The following is a 26038-nucleotide window of genomic DNA, read 5'->3' as shown; positions in this document are numbered from 1 at the left end:
TGTACACCACAGCGATTCAATATTTATACAGGGGATACTCTTAAGTGCTTTCTTAAAGTAGATTTAAGTAAGCACAGCCTCCAAATCCATGGTGACAGAGCAGTGAGGAAAACTCAGCTACGATAAATTCTTAAACATCCCCACTCACATTCCACAGTGGCACCAAATGGGGTGTTAGGAAAGGTGAGAATGCGTATCCACCCCATTATTATATTCCCATTAAGAGCCAGACACTCCTCTTTTACTCTTTGCCCATTATTTTCCAAATTTAATACTTGGGGAAAAAAAATCCAAGTCCTTTACCACTAAGAAGTATAGAAAAATCCAGACAAATGTCATTTTAGTCTGGTTCTTGGGCATGAACCATAATATTCTCAAAACATAGTTCAATTCATAGTGTTATTTTGAGCTGGCATCTAAAGAGAAAGGAGCCCCAAGTTTTAAAAATGCAATGAAAAGCCCACAATAAAACAATTCTGATTTATTTTTCATTAAAAAAGGAAAGAACTTCTCCACTATATCATGCCAGCGTTCCTCCTGCCTTGGCTGGCTGTACTTCCTTACAAGTGACCAGAGGCAGGGGAAGGGCTCAAAATCACCAGGGATACAGAGATGGGTGGCAGCTGATAATGATGACAGAAGCAATAAGGAGGTGGTCACAACTGCATGTAAGTAACACCACACTCGTCTGAGGAAGCCACATTGAGAAACAGAAAAAATATCTTATAAGCATATGGTGTCCTTTATATGAGCTACCTTGGAACTTACCATTATTCATTACACAAAAACAAGTTGAAAAACTAGGGAGGGAGACACCACTTTCTTTTTGCCCCAGAAAGGCAGTTGGGAAAATGTGGGGAGATTTTCCTTCTCGGTGATTCCTGATCCTTACGTGTTAAACAGGCAACAACAAAAAAGCAATCTCCAAGGCTCACTCAATGCCACACAATGTAAACTTTGTGCGAGAAAAAGAGTTTAGACCCCATAAAACTTGCATAATCGTAACAACTGCCACGTATAGTGCTTTACAGGATAAAAACCATTCAATAAAGGCGGTCTCACTGTAACCTCCTAACAGCCTTGGGAGTCAGGAAGAAGGCACTGTTCCTACTTCGCAGGCGAAATGAGCTGGAGGAGATGCAGAGCCTGCAGACACACACAGCTGGAGGGCCCTGGGGCCGTGACGCAGCTCTGCTGTGAGCCACACGCCATCCAACCTACATGGAGCCACAACCATCAGCTACTCTGTGTCGTTACACTTCTAACTCTACCCTTTTCACTGTGAGTTTCTGGTATGGGGGAGCTGTGTGCTCCCTCGGGCCCAGGACACAAGGTCTCTGTTCATTGCCAGGGTGACCATGGTGGCCCTGGGGAAGGGGCACTGGGCATCGGCACCTCCGAGGCACACGAGACAGGCCATCTGCCCAGGCAGGGCACTGCCAGGCAACTTCTGGTTTGGTCTCAAATGGGCGCATCTCCCCGGGGAAGGTTAAGAGCTGTTTCCCACCCTTGGCAACAGAATTAAGAATGGCCGCTGCAGACTGGTCCAGTTCAAAGTCGGCGTTAGACTTACCCGTGGTGGCTCCCACCGGAATCTGCTGCCAGATGGTGTTGTGCTATTCAGGTAATTAGACAGACACCCAGAAAAATTAAAATGTGAATTATCTCCTGAAGTAAAAGGAATCAAGTATTAAGTGTAACTTCAAAAAAAAAACAAAAACAAAAAGCAAAAACCTAACAAGGTCACACTGAGACTTTCTTCTATGACTGCAATTTATGTGCTAATTTGCTGAGAAAGGGGGAAAACACAGGCAGAATACACACACACACACACACACAGAAGCACAGTACAAACCTCTCAGTTATCTGGGTGCCAACGGCAGTTTCAGGAAGGCTGTGAACACCCTCCAGTTACCACCACTGTTCAGTCCACAGTCACAACAGTACCCTAACGGCACCTCTGATCCAACAGGGCACTCGCCTAAGCTGCATGAACCCACGTTCACATGCATGAGACACCACAGAGGCTAAGATAAAAACACGGCTCTCACTTTTGAAGGCTGCTGAATTTTAATCTCCTGGGAATCAGATGCTGAGTCTGACTTGGTGCCTCCAGAATTTGGTTTCTCCTTTTTTCTCTTCTGTTTCTTCTTTTTCTTTTTGGCACCCAAATCCCCTCCGGGACTTCTGTTAGGAAATTCACAGAGTTCATAAAACAACAACAGATCATAACGCAAAACTTGAAATTGCATGAAATTAATCGTTTAGGAAAAACAATGTTATACACAGGAGGAAAAAAGTATGGTAGGATGTGTGACACTGTGATTAATAAGGAATATATACATTCAGATAACCAAATATATATTTTTCATGTATATTTGGTCTTCATCCATGGTTCCTGGCTCACAGCTCCTAAAACCCAAGGAATTTCCTAAGAGATGAGAACTTAAAGGTGTCCCTTATGGTAGGTTAAAGAGGTGGCTTTAGGAAGCACTTAAGGATGGGGGCTGGTTGCCAGGGGAACCAACCATGTAATTAGAGAGTTGGAACTTTCAATTCCACCCCCCTGACCTTGGGGATTGAAGAAGTTGAATCAAGTACCAATGGGCAATGGGTTAATCAATCATGCATATGTAAGGAAGCCTCCAAAGAAATCCAAAAGGAGGGGGTTCTGAGAGCTTTGGGTTGGTGAACACATGGTGCTTTGGGGACAGTGACATCTGGAGAAGGTATGGGAGCCCCGTGCCCCTCCCCCATACTTTGTTATCTGCATCTCTTCCATCTGGCTGTTCCTGAGTTACAGCCTTTCATAATAAACAGGTGATCTAGTAAGTAAATGTTCCTCTGAGTTCTGTGAGCTGCTCTAACAAATGAATGGAACCTAAGGAGGGGGGTCTTTGGAACTTCCAATCTGCAGCCCAGTCAGAAACACAGTCTGCTATTTGTGATGCCTGGAGGGGTAGGGGAGCAGTCTTACAGGAATGAGCCCCTAACCAGTGGAAATGGATACTGTCTCTGAGCTGAACTGTAGGACACCCAGCTGGTGTCTGAGAATTGCTTGGTGTTACGTGGGAAGGCCCCTCCCCCGGCCACCTCCCCACTGCGACTGTCTCCAGGAACCCAGGAGAGTATTAGTCTACAGTCAGTCACTCTGCAGGATGCGACGTAAGCAGGAAAATTACAGGTATTAACTACACTTTACCACAGAAGCCAAAAAGCTTCCACAGTTACCACTGGTCCACTAATTTGCTTTTTAGTTAGCATTTTAAGGGAGAGAGACACGTTGTAAAATATTCCATTATAAATATCTCTTGGGTACAACACACCACTAATCTCAACACAACAGAACCAAGGAAAGGGCTTCCCTGAAGAGGGGGACATTTTTCCTGATAAAGATTTTTATTAGAAGGATTCTACATGAAAAAAATTCACTGGTGAAACACTTCTGGTTTGGAACCCTGTCATCTCAGAGCATCACCTTCTGAAAGAGCGAGAGACACAAGGGGATCGAAAATGTCCACTTCTGGGGCTTCTTCTACCACAGATAAATTCAAATTTAGAGTCAGAGATTATTACTGCATTATCGCCTGATGTAGGGAAAGTTGTAGAAATAATCAGTTCTGTTCCATAGGTCTTCATGGGTTCTATCTGTCCCTACACATTTTCTTTTCTTGAATTTTTACTTACTTACCAAAAACATATTCATTATATAAGACATAAATGTCACTAACATGTTTAAGAGCCTTATAACAGTGTCCCTCAAAGGCAACCAATAGTTTTTCTGGTATAAATTCTTCTAAAATAGTCTTCCTTCTCTAAGCATGCCTTCATTTTCACCATGAGTAAATTTTAAACAAAAATCAAATCTTACATACTATTTTGAAACTTGGCCTTTTTTTTGGTCTCCTTCAACTTAACAATGTATCTTGGACTTCTTCTTTCCACATCAGGATAAATGAAGCTGCCTCATTTCTTTTTAGCAACTGGACAGCATTCCACTATATAAGTGTATCCTATTTTATGTAACCATGATTAAAATTATTAAAAATTAAAAATTCTGTTGCAAAAAAATATTCTGGTACTTAACATCTTGGTGTTTTCATGCTAGCATGTCCACAGGTGGAAATGCCAGGTCAAAGGGCATACACATTTTTTGTTTTAGTGGATAATTAAGCCTGCTTTACTAAATACCATACCAATTTCCACTCCACCAACAATAAACGAGACAGTTTCTGGTTCTGCATGTAAGGAGCTTGGATGTCACCACTCCATCCTAGCACACTGAAAAATCAACAATTTTCCGGAGATCCATAAGGGAGGCAAGGATACAAGGCAAACTGCTTCCCGTCCCCCCACACCTCACCACCCTGTTACCAAAGGCCTATGTATAGCAGTTCCTTCAACCCAGTACATCATATATGGCTATCAAGAAAAAAAATCACAAGGCATACCAAAAAGCCAAAAACACAGCTGGAAAAGATGGGCAAGCATCAGAACCAGAAGTACCAGACCAGGAATTTGAAACAACTATCATTGATATGATAAAGGCTCAGGTGGACACAGCAGACAGCACGCGAATAGATTGGCAGTGTGGCAGAGATGGAAACCCCGGGAAAGAACCAGGATGAATCAAGAACACTGTGACAGAAATGAAGAATGTCTTTGATGGACTTATTTGGAGACTGGACACAGCTGAGGAAAGAACCTCTGGGCTTGAGGATATAGCAATGGAAACCTTAACAGAAACCCCTCCAACACTGAACAGCAAAGAGAGCAAAGATGGGAAAAAACAGAACATCCAAGGACTGTGGGACAACTACAGAAAGTGTAATGTACGCGTAATGGGAGTACCAGAAAGAGAGGAAAGAAAGAAACAGAAGAAGCACTTGGAACAACCATGACTGGGGAGTTCCCCAAAGCAATGTCAGGCACTAACCCATAGATCCAAGAAGCTCACAGAACACCAAGCAGGACAAACGCCAAAAACCCTGCACCTTGGCACATCATTATCAAACTGCAGAAAGCCAGAGACGCAAGAAGCCTTTGAGGAACAAAGGACAGAACAGTAAGAACATCAGTTTCCCTATGTCTTTGCCAGCACTGACATATTACCATTCTTTTTCATCCTCAACAGTCTGACAGGTAGAAAAAAATCTCACTGTGGGTTTAATGTTCCTTTATTTAATATGGAGCAAGACTATACATTTTCATATGTTTATAGACCATTAATATTTTTCCATAAATAGCTCATTCATATCCTTTTTCTACTAGTCATCTTTTTATAAAAATGATTCGTAGGTACTCTTTATAAAAGCATGGACAGAACCTACCATTTTTAAAGAATTTTTACTTTGGGGACCTTAATCTCATTTAATCCTCACAACAGCCCTATGAGAGCAATAGCTAGCTCATGCTTATATTCCATTGCCTCGTTTCTTGTCTACCTTTTACACTGCAAATACTTTACCCAGTTTAGTTTTTAGATTTCAGCTTTATTTATGGTATTTTTTCCCTGTACAGACACAAAATTTTTAGAGGGTCTAATATTTAAAACGTTTCCCTTGTGGCTTTTCTGCTTTTTAGTCTTGCTTAGAAAGAACTTCCCTATTCCAAAATTACATAAATATCCTTCTATAACCTTTCCTCTTTTAACTTTATGACTTTTAGGAAAAAATATTTAGCTTTCTAATTCATCTGGAATAAAATGCATACAGTGTGATGTATCATGTTCCTACTTTTCAAAAATACATTTTAAATACAAGAAAGCCCCATTATAGCATAACTTGTTATTACAGGGGTCACACTGCATCGCTCAAAGACTAACGGGCAGACATAGTAAGCGAAGCGGACCTGTCTACTCATCGGAGACAATCACAAAGCAAGGTCCCCTTTTTGCCAGATGCTGCTCCAGGTGCAGGCAGTTTCAAACATGTCTGCAAATTCTTTGATACGTCTCCCGTCGAGAGGTGGGGGTCTCTTTCCTTCCCCTTAAATCTGGGCAGGCTTGTCTCTTGCTAGTAAAGCAGTGGAAGTGACCCTATGTGACTTCTGAGGCTAGGTCACAAAAGGCCATGCAGTTGCCACCTGGCTGTCTTGGGATGCTCAACTCTGGGGGCCACATAAGAGGTCCCACTGCCCTAAGACCAGCGGGCTGGCGGTGTGGAAGACGGCGCAGCTGGACCCAGGACACCACGGAAGGGAGCCCTCATGAATGCCCAGCTCAGCTCAGTCAAGTCTGCAGAAGACTCCAGCACAAGGCAATGTCCGTCTGCAAGTGCAGGAGAGACCCCCAGGGAGGAACTGCCCTTCCCCAGCTCCTCTTCACCCACAGGACCTGCAAATGTAATAAAGCACGTTGTTTTGTGTTGCCAGGCTTGTGATGATCTGGCGTGCAGCAACCACAACTGGTTCAGACATGTGGGATATCTAAGTGGAGGGCTGCTGGGACAGAACCCTAGAACACGTGGCCCTGGCTTTCAGAACAGCTAGAAAGATCCTGGGATGACTGTTAGCCGAAACCTGCCAGTGTCGAGGAGGCTGGTGGTGAGGACTTGGGAAAATAAGGGAAATGGTGTTGGAAGCCTGAGGGAAGGGGTCCTTGTAATGTAGTGGAGGCACATTTATAAAAATGCTGCCAGGGATAGCGTGGAAAACAGAAAGTGTACCTAATAAGCGTGAAAATCTAACTAAAAAGGCTTTTGGGCAGAAGGTTGAAAACACCCTGGCTTCTCCCAGATGCCTGTAAAGGAAATGAGAGCAGGGAGAGATTAACTCCAGGGCGAGACACTCAGCGTCTGAGTGGGAGTTAGAGAATACATAAACCCAGGCAGAACTTGTTAGACTCAAAATTCAACTGGTCTTCAACCCCAGCATCTCCAGAAGGCAAAGGCTTCGCGTATTAAGAAACGGCCTCAGGACGGTCACACCTGGGATGGAGCTGCCTGACCCTCGGTGAGGACTTCAGAAAGCCCTAAGGTAGTATCCCACTGACCATTCCAAACAGAATGCTCTTTTGTTTTTTGTTTTTGTTCTTGTTTGGAAAAGGCTGTGCTTTAGTACATGAATAATTACAAATCTGTGCTAAGTGAAAAACGTATAAAGCATCTGAACTTCAGTCACACAGAGAAAGAGACAATCCCATTAACCCTTCCACCAGTGTCCATCCCATCACCTTTAGCATGACTGCCTCCATTTCTTACAGTTTGCACAGCACTGACTTATCAAAGCACTTTCCCTTTGTGGTCTGTTTATCCTCACAACAACCCTGTGAGATAGGTAGGGCGATTAACACCATCCCCATTTTGCAGATGGGAACACTGAGGCACAAAGTGGTTCCAATCTCGAGGCTAGTTAGCAGAAGCATCCAGGTCTCCTAACTCCCCAGCCCACATCTTCCTTTTTAGACTTGACCCTGGAGCAGAATGACGGGCGCAGTGAGCCACAGCTCTGGTAAAGGCTGGCCTCTGAACAGGGACCAACCTCTAAAAGTCAGAATAAAGCTAAGAAGGCATGACTGAAGGGTTGGCAACACTCAGATATATAATTGCTCTGAACGGCTCAGCATCAAACTTCCTGTGGAAACTCAGGAAAGAAGGCTTCAGTTTTCAAAGGATGTGCCTCGTCCACCCTCTTCTAAACAGCACGGCTTCTAAGAACCTTAGGGGCATCCAGCCTCACAGAGAGAGAACAGGTAGGGAAGAGCGTATCTCGAAGGAGAGATCTTTGGCTGTGACTTCTGCCTAATGGAATGGATTACCAATTGAAACTGGGAGCCCAGGACATTTTTTTTCTTTAAGGAATTCCACCAGCTTGAGAAGAGAGGGCAGAACAAAATGCAAAAGAGGTTTTGGACTCTCAGCCTTTTACAGGCAGGAAGCAGATGTAGAGGGTCCCTCACTCAGATGCAAAGTAAAATTTTCTTCTGGACGGATGACTTACAGGGCAGAACCCGGAGCCCGGAGGACAGGGGCCAGAGCCATGGAGAGCAGCTCTTGGAGATTAGGACCGAACTCAAACTGAGGGACTGGCCACCCACCCTGGCTGGATTTCAGAACTGCTGTGGATCACTGACTGTGCTGTGCTAGCTTCCCCTTTTTGAGTGGGAACAGCCAGCACGCCCTCCTTTACCTGTCCACCCTCCCACGATGGGCGTGCGGGGAGCAGACAACATACCTGCTCAGTTCACCCAGTACTGACACGGACCTAGAGGGGCCTGATCCACACCCAGACTTGGTCTAGGTGACGAGACCCTGGATTTTGAGCCTGAGCCTCATATCTAACCCAAAACATGATATGATTTTGGGGAGGGCCTCAGGGAAGGGATAATGTAAACAATTTTTGGCCAGAAGATGGACCGTGATAGTTTTCAACATGTCTTCAAATGTTTTAAAGCCTCCTCCCCATGAAAGCTGGAATTGAGTTCCCCTCCCCTTGTATATGGACAAGTTTATGACTCACAAGTAATTACTCCCCACAAATGTGTCAACATGTGACTTCCAAGTCTAGGCGAGAAAGGGACACGCAGCTTCCACTCACTTCTAGAATGTTCTCTCCCTCTTACCACCTTGATATCTGCGTACTGGGGAGGCCATGCACAGGCATGGCGGGTGAGCTGTGGTCAACTGCCAGCTCCGACGGTCACCCACGTGAGTGCGCCGCCCCACGCGCAGTGGAGCCTTCAGTGGACAGAAGCCCCAGCCCGGTGAGACCCACACCCACCCCCCAGCCAGAACTCCCTCGAACTGTGCCTTTTCCAACATCCCAACCCACAGGATCTGGGAGCATCATAAAATGCTCGCTGGCTTATTAAACAGCAAGAGTTACTGGCACATAATGACACAGCAATGAACAAAGCAATGTCCTGTCCTATGGAGCACAGTCATTTTTTTTTAACCTTTTTTTTTTTTTTAATTGAAGTATAGTCAGTTTACAATGTTGCGTCAATTTCTGGTGTACAGCATAATGCTCCAGTCATACATGAACATACACATACTCATTTTCATATTCTTTTTCATTATAGGTTACTACAAGATACTGAATATAGTTCCCTGTGCTCTACAGTATAAGCTTATCGCTTATCTAGTTTGTGTATAGTAGTTAGTATCTGCAAAGCCTGAACTCCCAATTTGTCCCTTCCCACCCTCTTTCCACCCGGTAACCCTAAGCTTGTTCTGTATGTCCGTGAGTCTGTTTCTCTTTTGTAAATAGTTCATTTGTGTCTTTTTAAAAATATTTCACATATAAGTATGAGATATTTTCCCTTCTCTTTCTGTGGAGCATATATTCTGAAGGCAACAAATAACAAACAAATGGGAGGCCGACGGGAAATTCACTGAGTGGCTGGCATGGAGTAAGCTATCCAACGAGCGACAGGTACTGCTACTACTCCACACCTCGGCATGCTGTCTCCTCTTCCAGGACACACTTCTCTCCTTCACTTCCTGACAGATTGCTTGCCATTCAAGACTTAGGTCAAGTATCACCTCTTCTGAGAAGCCTTCTTTCTCCTTCCTAATCTGAAACAGGTGCCCCTAACTCAGTGATCCTTCTGCCATCTGAGTACCCTCCCCTCGAGCACACTCGAAACCTGGTGTTCTCATCTGCTTTTCCCACTAGAGTGTAAGCTCCTTGAGAACAGAAGTTCTCTCATGTCTCTAAAAAATTTGTGAAGTAAGAGAGAAGAATAAGCATTGGTCTTTGACCCCTGCTCCTGGCACAGAGCTCCTAAAACCCTTGGAATTCCCTGGGTGACAGCAGTGTCTTTTGTTCTGATGAGGTGACTCTGGGTGGGCTCCTGGAGGGGGCTGGTCACCACAAAGACCAGGCCATGATCAGAAGATCATGAGAATTTTCAGCTCCATCCCCAATTCTCCAAAGAGGGGGCAGGGGCTAGAAATGGAGTTAATGATTGACCATAAGCATTCATAACACCCCCAAAAGTACAGGGTTCAGAGAGCTTCTGGGTAGTGAATATGTGGAGGTGCTGGGAGGGTGGCGCCTGGAAAGAGCATGGAAGTTCCATGTGTTGCCACACATACCTCACCCCACACATGTCGTCTACCTGGGTGCTCATCTGTATCCTTCTTTTTTTTTTTTTTTTAATTGACATGTATTTTATTTTGCATGTTTTCTCTAGGTTCATTGTTAGTTTTTTTTTAAATTTTTTTGAAGTGTAGTTGATGTACAATGTTAGTTTCAGATGTACAGCAAAGTCATTCAGTTATGCATACCTACAAATATTTTTTCTTTTCAGATTCTTTTCCATTATACGTTATTACAAGAAATTGAACATAGTTCCCTGTGCTCTATAGTAGGACCTTGTTGATTACCTATTTTATATATAGTAATGTGTGTCTGTTAGTCCCAAACTCCTAATCTATCCCTCCCCCTGACCCTTTTCTCCTTTGGTAACCATAGTTTGTTTTCTCTGTACGTGAGTCTGTTTTTGGTTTATAAATAGAATTTGTATCATTTTTTTTTAAGATTCTACATACTCCATTTGTCTTTGTCTGACTTACTTCACTCAATATGATAATCTCTAGATCCATCCGTATGGCTGCAAATGGCATTATTTCATTCTTTTCTATGGTTGAGTAATACTCCATTATATAAATATACCACATCTTCTTTATCCAATCTTCTGTCAATGGACATTTAGGTTGTTTCCATGTCTTGGCTATTGTAAATAGCGCTGCTATGAACACTGGGGTGCACGTGTTTTTCAAATTAGAGCTTTCTCTAGATATATGCCCAGGAGTGGGATTGCTGGATCATAGGGTAAGTCTATTTTTAATTTTTTAAGGAACTGCCATACTGTCTTCCATAGTGGCTACACCAATTTACATTCTCACTAACAGTGTGGGAGGGTTCCTTTTTCTCCACACCCTCTCCAGCATTTATTATTTTTAGACTTTTTAATGATGGAGTATCCTTTATCATATCCTTTTATGACCAACTGGCAAACAGGAAAAAGTATTCTCTTGAGTTCTGTGAATTCAAATTAATTGAGCCCGAGGAGGGGACTGTGGGAATCTCCCATTTGTAGGCAGTCAGTCAGAAGCACAGGCGACAACCTGCACTGCAACCTGTGGGATCTAACATATCTCCAGGTAGACAGTGTCAGCATCCAGTTAAATGGTAGGATGCCCAGGTGGTGCCGCTGACTGGCTTGGTGGGAGACACCCCCACCTCTGGTGTCAGAAGTGCTGAGTGGGACAGCAGTCTGAGAGTAAGGAGAAGACAGGAGGAGAACTGGGTTTTCCTTCTCAGGTGTCTGCTAAACACTATCTGTGCTCACGGTATGCCTGACCCTCCCCTCCTAGGGACAACCCCCTCCACTGGGAGTTAGGAAGTTAGGCACGAGCAGGACGTTTGCTGAGCCAATGGAAGATGAGCTGTAACAGATGCTGCTCCCAGGTGAGAGCAGCTGAGGGCCGTTACACCTTCTCCTGGCTGACTTCTGCTCCCAGAGAGGCCTGCAGCCTTGTCGAGGTGATGCATGGGGAGGTGATGGGCCCTGTAAGGAGGAAGGGTCCCCGCCTGCCTCAGGTAGCAGCAGGTAGGAGACAAACGTTCGTTGACTTATGCAACAGAATCATGGGGCTGGTCTTTACTACTTAGGGTAACGTAACAGGTCCCAAGAGCTAACCTTGTCACCCAGTATCCAGATCACAAAGGGACCCCTCTTTCCAGCAGCTATGCCTGCATTAAAATCATCGACTTTTTAAAGTGGATAATTTATTCATCTGCAGAGTCGAAGTATGAAAGGTATGTTCAACAGTGAGGAAAGTGTTTTAAAAAAGACAAGCGCATGAGCCAGAGATTCCTATTTCCCTGTTCCTAATCCTGGACAGAAACTAGTGCTCATTTTAGGAGATACATTAAGACCTCCACCAAACGGCACCCTGGGGGTCTAAAAATACCAATGTGTTCCCACCCAAAAATGAGCAGTTTGTTTTCATCAGTAGAATCAAATCTGCACTATTGTGATGTTTATGTTTGAAATCATCTAGTAGTTAAGGATTTCCATAAATATCTGACTAGCAACTGGGCTTAAACAAACATATTGCAGCCAGATACTGGAGCTAGAAATCTGCCATGGATGGTATGGCTTTGTACATTCTGCAACTTGGAGTCTGACTATATCGGGCTTTCCTCCCTCCGTGTTCCCATGGCTGGCACCTTGTAAAGCAGTGAACTTGCTGTGCTGTGGTTATGTGATTTATGTGTGCATTCATGTCGGTGTGTGGAGGGTACAGAAGAAAGCTATTCCTAGTTGAATCCCTGAGACTGCTAATGCCTTAAAGCCTCAATGCCCAACACTAGTAGATTTTGATAACAGATACTTGTTGAATGAATGAGTGCATAATTCTGGCTCTTGGGGTAGCTCCAATCACATATTGCCAGGAGGCAAAATACCTCTAAAAGTTACAGTTCTCCCTACCTTCACGGTAAGGTTGATTGCAGCCTATTATCACATATTTACTAAGCACCTACTAAGTGCTCAGCAATGTGCTGACTGCAGGGGGAGCGTGGTAGGGGTCTAGCCTCAAGCTGACTAGAATTTGGAAGTCAGAGCTGACAAGCCTACCACTTGATACTCACTATGACAACTGTGACCAAAAAAGATAATAGCCAGTGTTGGTGAGGATGTGAAGAAACCAGAACCCTCATACACTGCTGGCGGGAATGTAAAATGGTGCAGGCACTTTGAGAAACAGGCTGGCAGCCCCTCAAAAGGCTAAACAAATATTACACTTGACCCAGAGATTCCAACTCCTAGGTACATGACCAAAAGAAATGAAACATTTGTGCAAACAGAAACTTGTATACAAATGTTCACAGCAGCATTATTCATAACAGCCAAAAAATGGAAACCACCCAAATATCCATCAACAGATGAATGAATAAAGAAAATGTGGTCCATCCACACAATGGAATATTATTCAGTAATAAAAAATGAAGTACCGATATATGCTACAACATAGAGGAACTGTGAAAACATTATGCTAAATGTAGGAAGCCAGCCACAAAGGGCCATACAATGCATGATTCCATTTATATAAAATGCCTAGAATGGGCAAATCTAGACATAGAGAAAATAGATTAGTGGTTGTCAGGGGCTAGGAGGAGGAAGAGGGTTGGGGGTATGGGATTTCAGTTTGGGGTGATGAAAATGCTCCAAATTTGATTTTGGTCATAGTTGTACAGCTCTGAATATCCTAAAAGCCCCTGGATTGTATATTTTAAATGGGTGAATTGCAGGGTATGTGGATTTTATTTCAGCAAACCTGTTAAAAAAAAATAGAGGGTGAAATTCCTAGTCCTGGGGTGGGGTGGTAACATGCTATGAAGCTTTCAGGATAACAGAGGAAAATCCCTGCATGGAAAGACTTCTTGAAAAAGAACCCAACAAGGAAAAACAGATTCAGACTCTCAGGTGTCTGAGGTTGATGACTGAGTCACAGGTATTTATCCACAAACATCATGCAGCCCTTTTATAAAGACCTCTCGCATCTTCAAGAACAGAAGTTCCATTTCTCACTTCCTCAGGAATTCATATGGAAGATCCACAAGGAAAAGCCTGTCAGTTTTGTGACCCCGGGAAGGACAGAGAGAACCTTGGGCACATTCAAACTCCAAATGTAAACCAGTGAACTCCTTCTCAGCCACAGAAATGTCAAACATTTAATAAGCACATCCAGCAAATCTCTTGGAAGAAGTGTTCAAGGACTTTGCAGACAGTACTTAATGGGATGACAAAGGAACACACTGTACATAAACTAAACGTTTTACAGGTGCTCCAGGAGAAACAAGCAAGGCAGAGGCTGCCAGCTGCCCACAAAAACCCACCCCGCTTCCTGGAGGAGCTCACAGTTAGACTACATTTCCCAGCTGCTGGCACTCAGGGAAGGCCATGTGGCCAATGGGATGGGAACGGAATGACTGCCACATCCTGCCGGCCCTGAGGCCCTCCTGGGTGTGCTCCTCCACACTCTCCCATCCCCTGTGCTGACCAGAGGCAGGTGCAGGATGAGACAGGAGAGGATGGCAGGGCTGCAAGCCCCTGATTGACTGAATGAAGGGACGCCCCCTCATTGTCCATCTGAACACCTGTCTGGAACTATCACATCAACAAGAAAAAAAAAAACTTCATTTGTGTTGAGCAATTACACCTTAGGGTCTACTCGTTACAGCAGCTTAGCCTATGTATTAAATAACTAATACATTAATTAAATAAGCAACACATTAATTAAATAACTAGTATGTTAATTTTAAAAGCTCTGTTTAGTGTATGTGAATACCAAAGACAAACAATTTTAGATTTCGCAGGATTCCACCAGAGAGATCACTTAGCTCCTCCCCATGAGAACCGTTAGTTGTTTGATATTGTAATTACTTAATAATTTCTCCTCTTCGTTTCCAATTTCCTGCGTAGAAAGTGGTGGGATTATAGGTGATTTTAATCATTGCTATATTTTCATGCATTTTCTAAATTGTCTCTAGTAATCACAATGCCTCCATGACTAAAGCATTATTAAAATATAACAGAGCTCAAGAATAGATACACAGATCGATGAAATGGAATAGGCAGGCCAATAACCACCCATGGCATACAGAACATGCTATATGATAATAATTACACCCTAAATCATGGAACATGAACTTTTTTAATAAACAGAATCAGAAAAACTGACTTCCTACATAGAGAAAAATTAAATTAGTTTACTACACCCCAGAAACTACAAAACCAAATTCCAAGTGAGTTAAAGACCCAAACTTGGGGAAACAAAACTTTAAAACTGAGGGCTGTATAGATAAACAACAAGGTCCTCCTGTAGAGCACAGGGAACTATATTCAATAACTTGTGTTAACCTATAGTGAAAAAGAATATGAAAAATATGTGTGTGTGTGTATATATGTATACAACTGAATCACAGTGCTGTATACCAGAAAATAACACAACATTGTAAATCAACTACAATTCATTTAAAAAAAAACTATAGGCAGTGATTTTTATTGGTTTTGTTAACACCTTTCCGTGCCTAGAACCCTGTATGGCATATAGTAGATGCTCGAGTAAACACCTGCTGAATGAATAAGTGAAAGAAGAAGAAGAAAACTTCGGGGAAAGGGTATAGCTCAAGTGGTAGAGCATATGCTCAGAAACCAAGAGGTCAGGGGTTCAATCCCCAATACCTCCTCCAAGTGGAAATCAATGAAGAAACCTAATTACCTCCCCCTCACAGAAAAGAAAATAACTTCATAATGTCAGTGAAGAAAGCAATTCCTTACAAAAGGGCCCAAAAGTACAAGCTGTAAGATAAAAAGGGGTAACCTGACCACATCAAAGTTAAACATTTTGTGGCAAAGTGATTTAAAAAAGAAATTTAAAAGTGCAGAATGAGGCAAGGTATTGATAAAATGCATGACAAAATATTGTCAGAACATATAAAAAGCTCTTTACTCCTTCACATTTTATCTCCAGCACAGTACAGAGAGGCAACATAATACCCCAGTCAGGACCACAGGCATTAGCTAGAGTCCTAGTTTTGAATCCTGGCTCCACTACCTCCTAGCTGTGTGACGTGGAGCATATTACTTAACCTCTCTGTGCTTCAGTTTCCATACCTGAAAAAGGATGAAGCTTTCAACAAATGGTCTTACAAAAATTGTGAAGATGAAATGAGTGAATACATTAGTATTTGCAGTCGGCACAGGGAAATCACTCAATCCATTGTGATTATTCTCCTTTACTTTTCTTCCTATAACTCACTGTTAGCTAAAAATGCATTATTTATTTATTTATCTTCCACTGACTAGAACATGAGATCCATAAAACAGCCTTTTCCATAGTATTCTTAGCACCTAAAACAGTGTCTGAGGTATAAAATAAATATTTGCTGGATGAATGAGAAATCAATATAAAAATCAATAAGAAGACAAAAGTCTGACAGAAGAGTGGGCTGAGGATGTGAATCAGTGATTCACAGAAGAGGAAACCCTAACAACCAATAAATCTAAGAAAAGATGCTCAACTTCACCAGCAGTAAGGGAACTGAAAGTGAAACCACCTCAGATTCTACTTTTTATCCAAGGATTTGTCAAACATTTTCAAGTCTAACAGTATCAGAGGAATGTGAGGAAAGGGAAGGGTCACGTAACGCTAGAGAAATGCAAAATGATACAAACACTTTGGGAACACTCTGGCATCTCCACCGCCACTACCATCACCATCACCACCACCGTCACTGTCGTTGTGATGGTTGTTGTGATAGCCGCTAACACTTTAGTGCACTCACTGTGTAAGCACCTTACAGATGTCAGCCTTGTTGGGAGGTTAAGTTCTTGTGAGGTTAAGTCCTATGATTACAGTTATTCGCATTTTACACAAGAGGAAATTGCAATACAGAGACGTTAAGTAACTTGCTGAAAATGACAACTAAATAACGGCAGAGTCAAGGACTCCAATTAGCCAGTCAGGCTCCAAAATCCAGGTAATTCTTACACTTTATCAGCCCCAGTTTATGCATCTCTACTTATGAATATCTCTTTCAGATATTTATTGGCAATTTTGAGGTCTTTTGGGAACGACCTCTTCTTTCATGAACATTTTTTATTAACCTAGTTGTCTTTTGTCAAATAGTAACAGATCTTCAGAGTATGTGTGCGTACAGGTGTGTAGGTGTGTTTTGTCTGGGACACTAAATCACTTTATGTAGAGGGAAAGGCACTACACGGGAGAAAACAGACGAGGTGGTTTTGCCACTGTTTACGAAAAATGTAAAGGGAACTCAAAGCAGCATCGTGGTGTCCGGCTAATGGAAAAGCATGCGCAGCCACAACTGCGGGAGGTGGGGGGGAGGCAGACCAACTCTCCAGTGTACTGGTCGCAGGCTGCACTCATGCTTGCTGGATGGGGCGCCCACCTGACACAGGCTGATTACCTGGCCACCCCATTCAACAGCTGATTTTATGTACAATTAGGGCTCTTCAAGAAGTCCCATGAGTGACTGTTTTTGTCAGTGGCTCTTCTGTGAGATTCCGGGAACGACTTTTTCACCCACTGCCTCCCCAAGTGTGATGCACAGTCCAGAGCCAGAAGCCAACCTTGCAGCTGTCTTTACCTGGCTTCATCGTGGCCTCACCTCCGGCAAGATTTCAGCCGCCTCATCTCCTTGGGAGCTTCATCAGTCTCTTAGCACGTTCCTCCCCGTCCTGGGACTGATGGAGGACGCACTTGTCAGAGGTTCTGCAAAGCCACATCATCTTTGGTCAAAGCAGTAAGTCACAGAGAAGCCCTTGGAAGCTCTGAGCTCAAAGCTGCCCTAGAAGTTTATGGCCAGTGAAAGGCGGAAACCTGATAGAGACTTTTATCATTATGAAGGTCAGCCAAGGAGGCAGGCAGCTGGAACTACTGAGGCTGAAGTGTTGGACAGAGGTCACAGTGGGACCAGCCAACAATTTCACCCTTTACATGGGTGTCGGCAGCAGAGGTGGGTGGCTCTGGGCAGGGGCTGACCAGCAAGCCCCGGGCACTCCTGGCCCAGCTGGAGTAAAACCTGGATGATTCCCTTTGCAAGTTTCGGTCTACAGTTTGTTAACCAATTCCTCTTCTTTAGATATCAGGTTGTTCCCAAATTTTGAGTACTTTTCATTCTTGCGATAAACTAATGTGGAAAAATACGTCCTGTCTCATCAGCCTTCTCTTTCCACGATTATTTCATTATTATCAAACACATTTGGTGCCTACTTCCCGTAAGAACCCAATTCTAGTAAGAGTGAAGGTTAAAATCATCATTCAATTTTATCCATACTCATGGGCCAGAAATTAGTCTAGCATGAAGTTTAGTTTGTGAAGTTAAGAGCTGTCTTTGCTGATTATCGCAGATCAGAATAAAGGAGGAAATATTTAAAATGTCCCCCAAAATCTGTTTATATATCTTTAAGATCATTATATATAATTGAAAAACTAAATACAAATTGTTCAGCTATTCCACAAACAAATTTCTTAAAGGCTTACTTCTTTGGGTAAAATTGTTCCTAAAGATGAAATGATGAACAAAACAAGTAGAAAAATCAAGTATTTTTAAACAGCTTGAAGGTGTTGACAGAGTTTACCCTTCAAGATGTTCCAGATTAGTGACAAATTACCCTGCTTCTTACAGCCTTTTCTCACCTATGCTCACAAATGTTTTTCTGATAGAACAGCCCATTCACACCAGCTCCTACTTACATGACTTTCCTCATTTCTGGGCCTTTCAGAGTTTACTAAAGGAAGACAGTTAACGAATTTTTTTTCTCCTCTGGCTGTGATCCATTTCACTATTGTATTAGCACTGTTATCTTTAATAAGATTAGCGTGTCAGCAAAGTTAACAATTTGATGTGTTTTTCAAATTATATTCCTATTTCTCAATTTCCTTGCTAGAGCCAATTTTCATTTTTTACTTCCTCTTTTGTACATCTCAATGCTGCTCATAGACCTACTCAATTCTCTCATTAAAGGAATGCACCATATCTTGAGGAAATCCTTGGGGTTATAGAGTGTGGCAAACTTGTGCTTTTCTTCCCCCAGAAAAATCTCATGAAGTCAGCAGCACGATGTGCGTGGCGGGGATGGAACATCGCTGTCTTGGGGAGGGGGGTTCAGTCTGTGAGGAGGGGCGAGGAGGCTCCAACAGCAACCAGGGAATGGTAACTTCCTACAGAGAAACATCCACGGTGCGAAAATGAAGGAGTCCCAGGGACTGAGGGCTCAGCAGGGGCAGAAACACTGGAACAGAGAAAACCCTAGCTCGACCCTGAGCAGAAGGGCAGAGTGATGAGTCTATGATACAAGACCCAGAGCAAAGGCCAGTAGCGGGATGGAGAGAAAATGTGATTTCAAGGGTCACAGTCAAGGGTCACAGGCCGAGCAGTGGCTGCGCGGGTGGCTCTCTTCACTGGGAATCACAAGGGTGAACCTGGAGTTCTCCAATACAGAGGATATAATCTCCCAGGTCCAGAAAGGAGCCGGGGGTCATGGTCCATTTTGGGACAGTAGAGAAAAGAGACAAGGACATTTTATTTATTTATTTTTCTGGGTAACTTAAATTGTTTCTTTTGTTTTTTATTTGCTTGTTTTTGTCTTTTTTATTGAAGTATAGTCAGTTTACAATGTGTGTCAATTTCTGGTGTACAGCACAATGCTTCAGTCATATATGAACATATGTATATTCATTTTCATATTCTTTTTCACTGTAAGCTACTACAAGGTATTGAATATAGTTCTCTTTGCTATACAGTATAAACTTGTTTATCTATTTTATACATACCAGTCAGTATCTGCAAATCTTGAACTCCCATTTTATCCCTTCCCAACTGCTTCCCCTCTGGTAACCATAAGTTTGTTTCTATGTCTGTGACTCTGTTTCTGTTTTATATATAAGTTCATTTGTCTTTTTTTAGATTCCACATATGAGTGATATCATATGGTATTTTTCTTTCTCTTTCTGGCTTACTTCACTTAGCATGACATTCTCCAGGGCCATCCATGTTGCTGCAAATGGCATTATTGTATTGTTTTTTATGGCTGAGTAGTATTCCATTGTATAAATGTACCACAACTTCTTTATCCAGTCATCTGTCGATGGACATTTAGGTTGTTTCCATGTCTTGGCTATTGTAAATAGTGCTGCTATGAACACTGGGGTACAGGTATCCTTTTGGATTAAGGAAAGTTTTAATGGAGATACTGGGGATGGAACCAGGACCTCATGCATGCTGAGCATGTGCTTTACCACTGAGCTATGCCCTCCTCTTCTGAGGACATTTTAATAAAGCAAGGAAACAGCCCAGGGCTCAGAGAAAGTGCCTAAAAGAGAAGTGACAGGTGTTACATTAGCGTTCAGGTTGAGCTGTGTGAGCTGAGTCCCAAAATAACACCAGCACAAGTCACAGAAGTGCACTTCCCTCTCACAGGAAAGCCTCAGCTTCCCTCAGTGGGGAACTCTGCTGGAAGAGGGGCCAGAACTCCTCCCCCTGCTCTGGGACATCCCTAGGACGTGTCTGGGCTCACCTGGTCCACAATGACTCCCCATCACAAGCACACCCCGGCTCAGGGAGTGGGATGTGGGGAGAAAGACACTCATGTGCTAAGGAAAAACAGGGCTCCTTTGGAAGACAGGCCCGCTAGCAGCCTCGGCCCCAGGGGCCCAACAACAGGAGTTAATGAGGATGGAATACCAGCCATTTCCTGTGACTCAGGAGAAGGCTAAGGAGTGCCCTGGAAAGATGGTCCTGGCTCATCAAATGACAAACGGACGTTCCCAGGACCAGAGGAGCAGTGTTATTTGCATTTTTGTAAATATGTATGAATAGGAAAGTGTATAAATGAATACACCAAGGCATCGTCTTTTGGCTTGGTGATATATTCTAATGCTCTATATTAGAAATGATGTGCTTTTGGAAAAAGATTTTTTTAAAATAAAATTTTCAATTGGAAAACAAAAAAGTAACCCTGCTTTCACTGGTTCTTTTTTTTTTTTTTTGGTTTTTAAAAAATGTTAATATACACCCAAGGGTAGTGAAGAACAAGCATCTACCCCACCTGCAAATAGTAAATGAAGAAATTATGGGAAATTATCATGTTAACTGAGTCGCCATCTTTCCTGGGAAAAGTACTACATGAACTTGAACTCTGAGTGAACACAGACGTGGGAATAAAGGAGCCCGTATTTTGCTGGTGTGTGTGTTCAAGCCAGGCGTGCAACGTGCTAGCAAGCCAGAAATTGCAAAGGTAAAGTCCCAACTTTCTGCGGGCACCCCCACCAGGTGATGTGTGCTGGGCTTTCTCGTGTGACGGGCCACTAACTTTGTGGAGGCCTGAGTGACGGCAGTGGAGAGGGAAAGGATGCTGGCAGGTGTGAGGCTACACTGCAGCAGCCACAGAGCTTGTAACAGAAAGGAGACCAGATGGCCAGGAAAGAAGCACAAAAGAAGGAATTTATTGCAATTATTGATGCTATAATTAATAGCAGTCCTTGAAGAGACCAAAAGACAAATTCGAAAGGGTTTTCTATAAACAAGGGGCAACGCCTTTTAAAACAAGCAAACGTATGCATTTATTTATTTTTGAACCCTCTGACATTTAGTATACCCATTACACTAATGCTAGCAATCTATGACGGATGTAGAGACAAGCTTGAAACTCTATCAAATTGCTCTTTATTGAGAGTCCATGAGACCCTGTAGTTAATGAAAAGGCAGGAACTGACAGACAGCAAGAACCTCCAGATCTAAATTAGAATCTAAGCTGTATCCTGGGAAAGTTATTTAAACGTCAGTGTCCTTATCAGTTATTATAATGATTTAGTAAGAAAAAAAATGTATATACAAAGAAAGAAGCGCAGAGTAGGAGTTCAAAAGATGACGTATCAGTTTCCCATGCTGGGTCCCATGCAGCGCAGAACACAACTAAGAATGCTACAGTCCAAATCTTTCAAAATTAAAATTAGAAAAAGAAAATCCTCCACATCTTTCTAATGCACATAAGGGAACATTTTTAAAGTTAGAAGTTACCTTGTCAATGAAGATTAAGAACCACTGGAATCCACTCAACGAATCTTTATTAAGCTGCTGACGTGTGTGACGTCTTGGATCCTACGAGGATGGGAGTCTATGCTCCCAGCTCACCTCTAAGCAGACAGGTAGACACATGGCATGTTTTGTAGACATGTTTTGGAGTGCCAGCCTCATTTATTATCTCCTTCTCTGAAAACTACTTTGATCACAGGCCCCCCTGAAGGCGTGGCCCTAAATGGCCATGTTGTTCCACATGACGATCCCTTCCCGCCACCTGCCTACCCTTGGCCACCGCTGCCTGGACCATGCCTGCTGGCCAGAATCCAATGAGATCCTTTCTGGAGACTCTGAACTGAAAACAGACTCTCCAGGCTGTTAGCAGTTGACTGACAGAGGGAGGGACGGCTGGACACACTGACAGACCTGCCTGCCTGACCCTCTGGTCCTCGATTCTAATAAAATAAAACCTTCTTTTATGTGAGCCAGTGTGTACAAGATGTTACACACGCACTAAACAACACACACCAAGAACTCTGTTCCTGGGTCAGGGAGGGTATAGCTCAGTGGTAGAGTGTGCGCTTAGCATGCACGAGGTCCTGGGTTCAATCCCCAGTACCTTCACTTTAAAATAACTAACTAACTAACTAAATAAGTCTAACTTCCCCCCCACAAAAGAACTCTGTTCCTGCCTATGTACCATGCAACCCTGGACAAGTCACACGCCAATGAAACACAGCTTCTTTCCCCTAAACCAAGGGTCTGCCTGAGAAGGTGGCTGACGACGGGTGGGTGTGACTCTTGGAAAGTCACCATGGGAAGGACACACTCAGTAAGGGGTACGGGGCCTTTGCCAGGGGTTTTCACCCTCGGTTATAATGACTGTGGGAGGCTTCATGAAAGAAAGGGCACTGGCACTGGACCTTAAACATGGAGAAGAGGCAGAGGTGGGACCATAAGAGACCACTCTCAGAGGGACACTGTGGGGAGCTGTGGCCTGCGGAGGGGCACGGACACCAAGATGTCCCTTTGGTGAACAATGGACATCTAACACAAAATTTGAGGTTATTTTCCTCCCTGTGCTAAAATCAAGCCTCTCCACTCATGATTCACAAAACCTCTAGTAAATGCTGTGCATAACAGCCCCACATTAGTGGTTCTTGGTGGGGGCAGTGGAGGAAAGAGAGCCAACTGCAGTCCACCCCAGGTCAGAAAAATGTTACAGGACCTAACGCATTAGAGAGTACTGATGGTGATGCCGGGGGCCGCATGGACCACGTGCTGGAGGACCACGGAGACTTCAGTCCCCACGAACCCCCGCCCACAAATATGTACAAGCTGGAGCCATTTTGTCAGATATTAAAGAAAAGAGTGATCCTGGAAGGGAAAAGGAGGTGGAAACCCTTGGGTTTTAGAAAGATCAGGAGAAAATCCTACGAGCTTTCAGACTGAACACAAGTCAAAACAAAGAAAATGAATACAGTTACTTATAAAAGAAGGAGAAGCAGGTTGGCAGAGAAACATCTGTTCCACTAACTGCTAGAAGATAATAAAACACGTTTATGGAGTCTGAGGGAAAATGATGATCACAGAATTACACATGTACCTAGACTCTGGTTTATGCCTGAGGGTAAAAAAAAAAGGCATTTTCAGACATACAAGGTGTTAGAAAATATATCATCCGCATACTCAAATAAAAAAAAAAATTGAATGAGAAAGTACTCACAGAAGAAAAGGAGAGGGTGTAGTTTGTAAGGAACAGTGGCAAGCAATGAAATCAGTCAAGCTGTCAGGAGAGTTTAGGAAGGTTTTGATACTATGGATGTGAATGTAACATAATAGTTAGGAAAACACTTTTAATATGATTTAAGGGCAAAGATAAAATAAGCCACATGAAGTGAAAATTCCAGATTATTTCAACAAAACCTAGGAAATGTAAAGGAAGGAGAAATCAAAACATTCTACAATTTGTCTTGTTTGGTGGTGGAATATTTAGGACACGGGTTAATTTTTGACCTTGACAGATCTCAGAGACATACAGATAAAAACATGCCTGTTAAATTTAACAACATTTCCCTAAAGAAGAAAAATAGGATCTAGAGCTCCTAAACCATTAGAGAAAAAAAGAGGAAGAATGAAAACTTGACATATTCTGCAAAAGACAAGAAAAAAATAAGAAAGTATTTTAACTACCAAGAAGGCTTACAAAATTCAAAAGATATGATCTGAGGGTCCAACACAACAGTCACAACCCCCACGGGGCTATTAAATTTAAATGAAATAAAATTGAATAAAATTTAAAATTCAGCTCCTAAGTCACACTCGTCACATTTCAAGTGGCCAGTGACCTCTGAATTCGACATTCCCATCATCACAGAAAGTTCTAGCAGATAGCACACATGGTCAGTGCAAAATACAAGGTAACATGCTCATGTTAAATTAAAGTATGACCCTGTTTATGTTAAATATGCATATATATATAAATATATAAACACTAATTGTTAATGAAAAATAAAAGATAACATGGGTCTATGTAAAGCATGATCTTGTTTATGTAAATATATGTATGTGTGTGTGTATCTATGTAGATATACAAAGATATAAATAAATGTGACTTGACTACACTGTCAGTAGTTGTATATCTAAGAAATAAGATGACCGGGGGCGTCCACTCTCCATAAACTTTATTGTTTGCATTTTTAATAAGTATGTTTTACTTTTTTTTTTTTTTAACATTTTTTATTAAGTTATAGTCGTTTTACAATGTTGTGTCAATTTCCAGAGCACAAATTTTCAGTTATACATGAACATACATATATATTCATTGTCGCATTTTTTTTGCCGTAAGCTACTTTTACAATAAATAAAAGTCATTAACATACTTTTAATGGGAGTGACCACAACCAGTCAACCAACCTCTCTTTTGAACTTGGTAAAGAACTTGGTTCCAACCCCTGAGCTAACCCAGTAACTGACTTTAACTTGTGCATATCTACTGTGAACACTCGGGGTAAAAACAATTTCAAGATGGCACAGTATGCGTCCTGTACTTAGAGACTTTCTATAGTTTATAGCTAAGCTCTGGAAGAATTTACGTTCTGGGCCCCAGGCTGATATCACCCTTTCAGATGTAAGCCTGAATGGACAATTGATAATTTTAAACACTATTTCCTAGATCGGGGGGCTCCTTGGGCAAAGACTGTTAGCTTACCTTTCCATTTAGATTTATACAGTTGATAACAGATCAAATTTTAGAAATGGTAGCTTTGGTTATCACTGAAATTTTCCATGACAAGAAAAATCTCTTGAGAATTATAATAATTTTTTGCATCTTCCCATTGATTCTATAGTTGACTAAGGAATAGTTCCTACTGCCCATCTCAGCAACAGATACAGTCAGAACTAACAATCTAATGTGCAGAATAACTTCCATTTCCCTCCCCACTCTAAACTGGGGGTGGGAGGAGAGAGATTAAGGTCTCTGTTAAAAGAATTCCAAAGTTTAATCTTTCCCAAATAAATACTCGATCTTTAATTTTTCTTAGAAACATAATTTATTAACAATGTCTGGGAATAAATCTCAAATACCAAAACTATTTCAAAATATTTCAGATCTACCCCAGGGGATAATTTAGTCACTTACCCGCCAACAAAGGCATCTTCATATATGCTTACGTTATTCCCTATGTAAATATTCTTGGTAGCTGCTTCCTATTTCACCAGAGTGAATAATGAGGAAAAAAGCTTTCTGAGTGAAAAGCAGATGAAACACATCCATCTGTCTAGGAAATAGACATTTTGAAAGTCAGTGTTGGTAAAGCAAGGAGAGAGATTTGGTTCTGTTGCCAACTTAAATGCTAATTTCATTTGGGGCCAACTGTGTGATTCCGTTTCTACAACTGGGCAATAACCATGCTTACTGTGGGTGGGCAGAATAAGAGACAATGACCAGGACCCAATCTATTTCTCAAATGGAGAAGACACACATCACTGGGAGAAGGCTGGGGGCGAAGTTAATTCTTATCTGTGCAGAGCGTCTCTGCTAAGAAAATAACAGTGGAAACAAAGTTACCTTAGAACTTTTAATCTGCTTGAAAGTTTTCAAGTTCATCAAACTCTTTACAAAGACATAGTTCCCCTAATTGTAAATCATGTGTTCAAGTAATATTTAAAGGATCTTTGCACGTAATCCTTTGTTAGTCTAGCTCTAATTGCTGCACATTGTTTGAGGATAACAAAACTACATTTCTTTGAATGTAGTCTCCCTCATTAAAATGAACAATCCCCTCCCCCCACCACCCTGTTTTTTGGAATTCATGAAATTTGTACAGTGGGATGCCACTTTCATACTTTGGTTTAACTAAAAAGTTAACTAAAAAGTTAAACCAAAGGCACATTTTCCATGAAAAATAAGATAAAAAGATGGTGAGATGCAAGTACTTTATAATATGTAACCACTGCTTTTAATTGAACATAA

General features: G+C 42.3%; 1 protein-coding gene across 5 annotated transcripts in view; it reads right to left on the bottom strand.

The window, feature by feature from the left end:
• The window catches only part of NMT2 (N-myristoyltransferase 2), a 55735-nt gene that overhangs the window by 23954 nt on the left and 5743 nt on the right, over positions 1–26038 (bottom strand). For 3 of the 5 annotated variants that reach the window (XM_074358449.1, XM_074358448.1, XM_074358446.1), the window contains exon 2: positions 2052–2187. The exons of 1 other annotated variant lie outside the window; for it this stretch is intronic. In XM_074358449.1, coding sequence (XP_074214550.1) covers positions 2052–2187 — 136 coding nt within the window. Of the gene's footprint in view, positions 1–1573; positions 1617–2051; positions 2188–26038 lie in introns of all 5 variants that reach the window. One more of the 5 variants, XM_074358447.1, reaches the window with a different exon arrangement.

The sequence above is a fragment of the Camelus bactrianus genome, chromosome 35 (genome assembly GCF_048773025.1).
Source record: "Camelus bactrianus isolate YW-2024 breed Bactrian camel chromosome 35, ASM4877302v1, whole genome shotgun sequence".
NCBI lineage: Eukaryota > Metazoa > Chordata > Mammalia > Artiodactyla > Camelidae > Camelus > Camelus bactrianus.
This window is presented reverse-complemented; position numbering and strand designations above follow the sequence as displayed.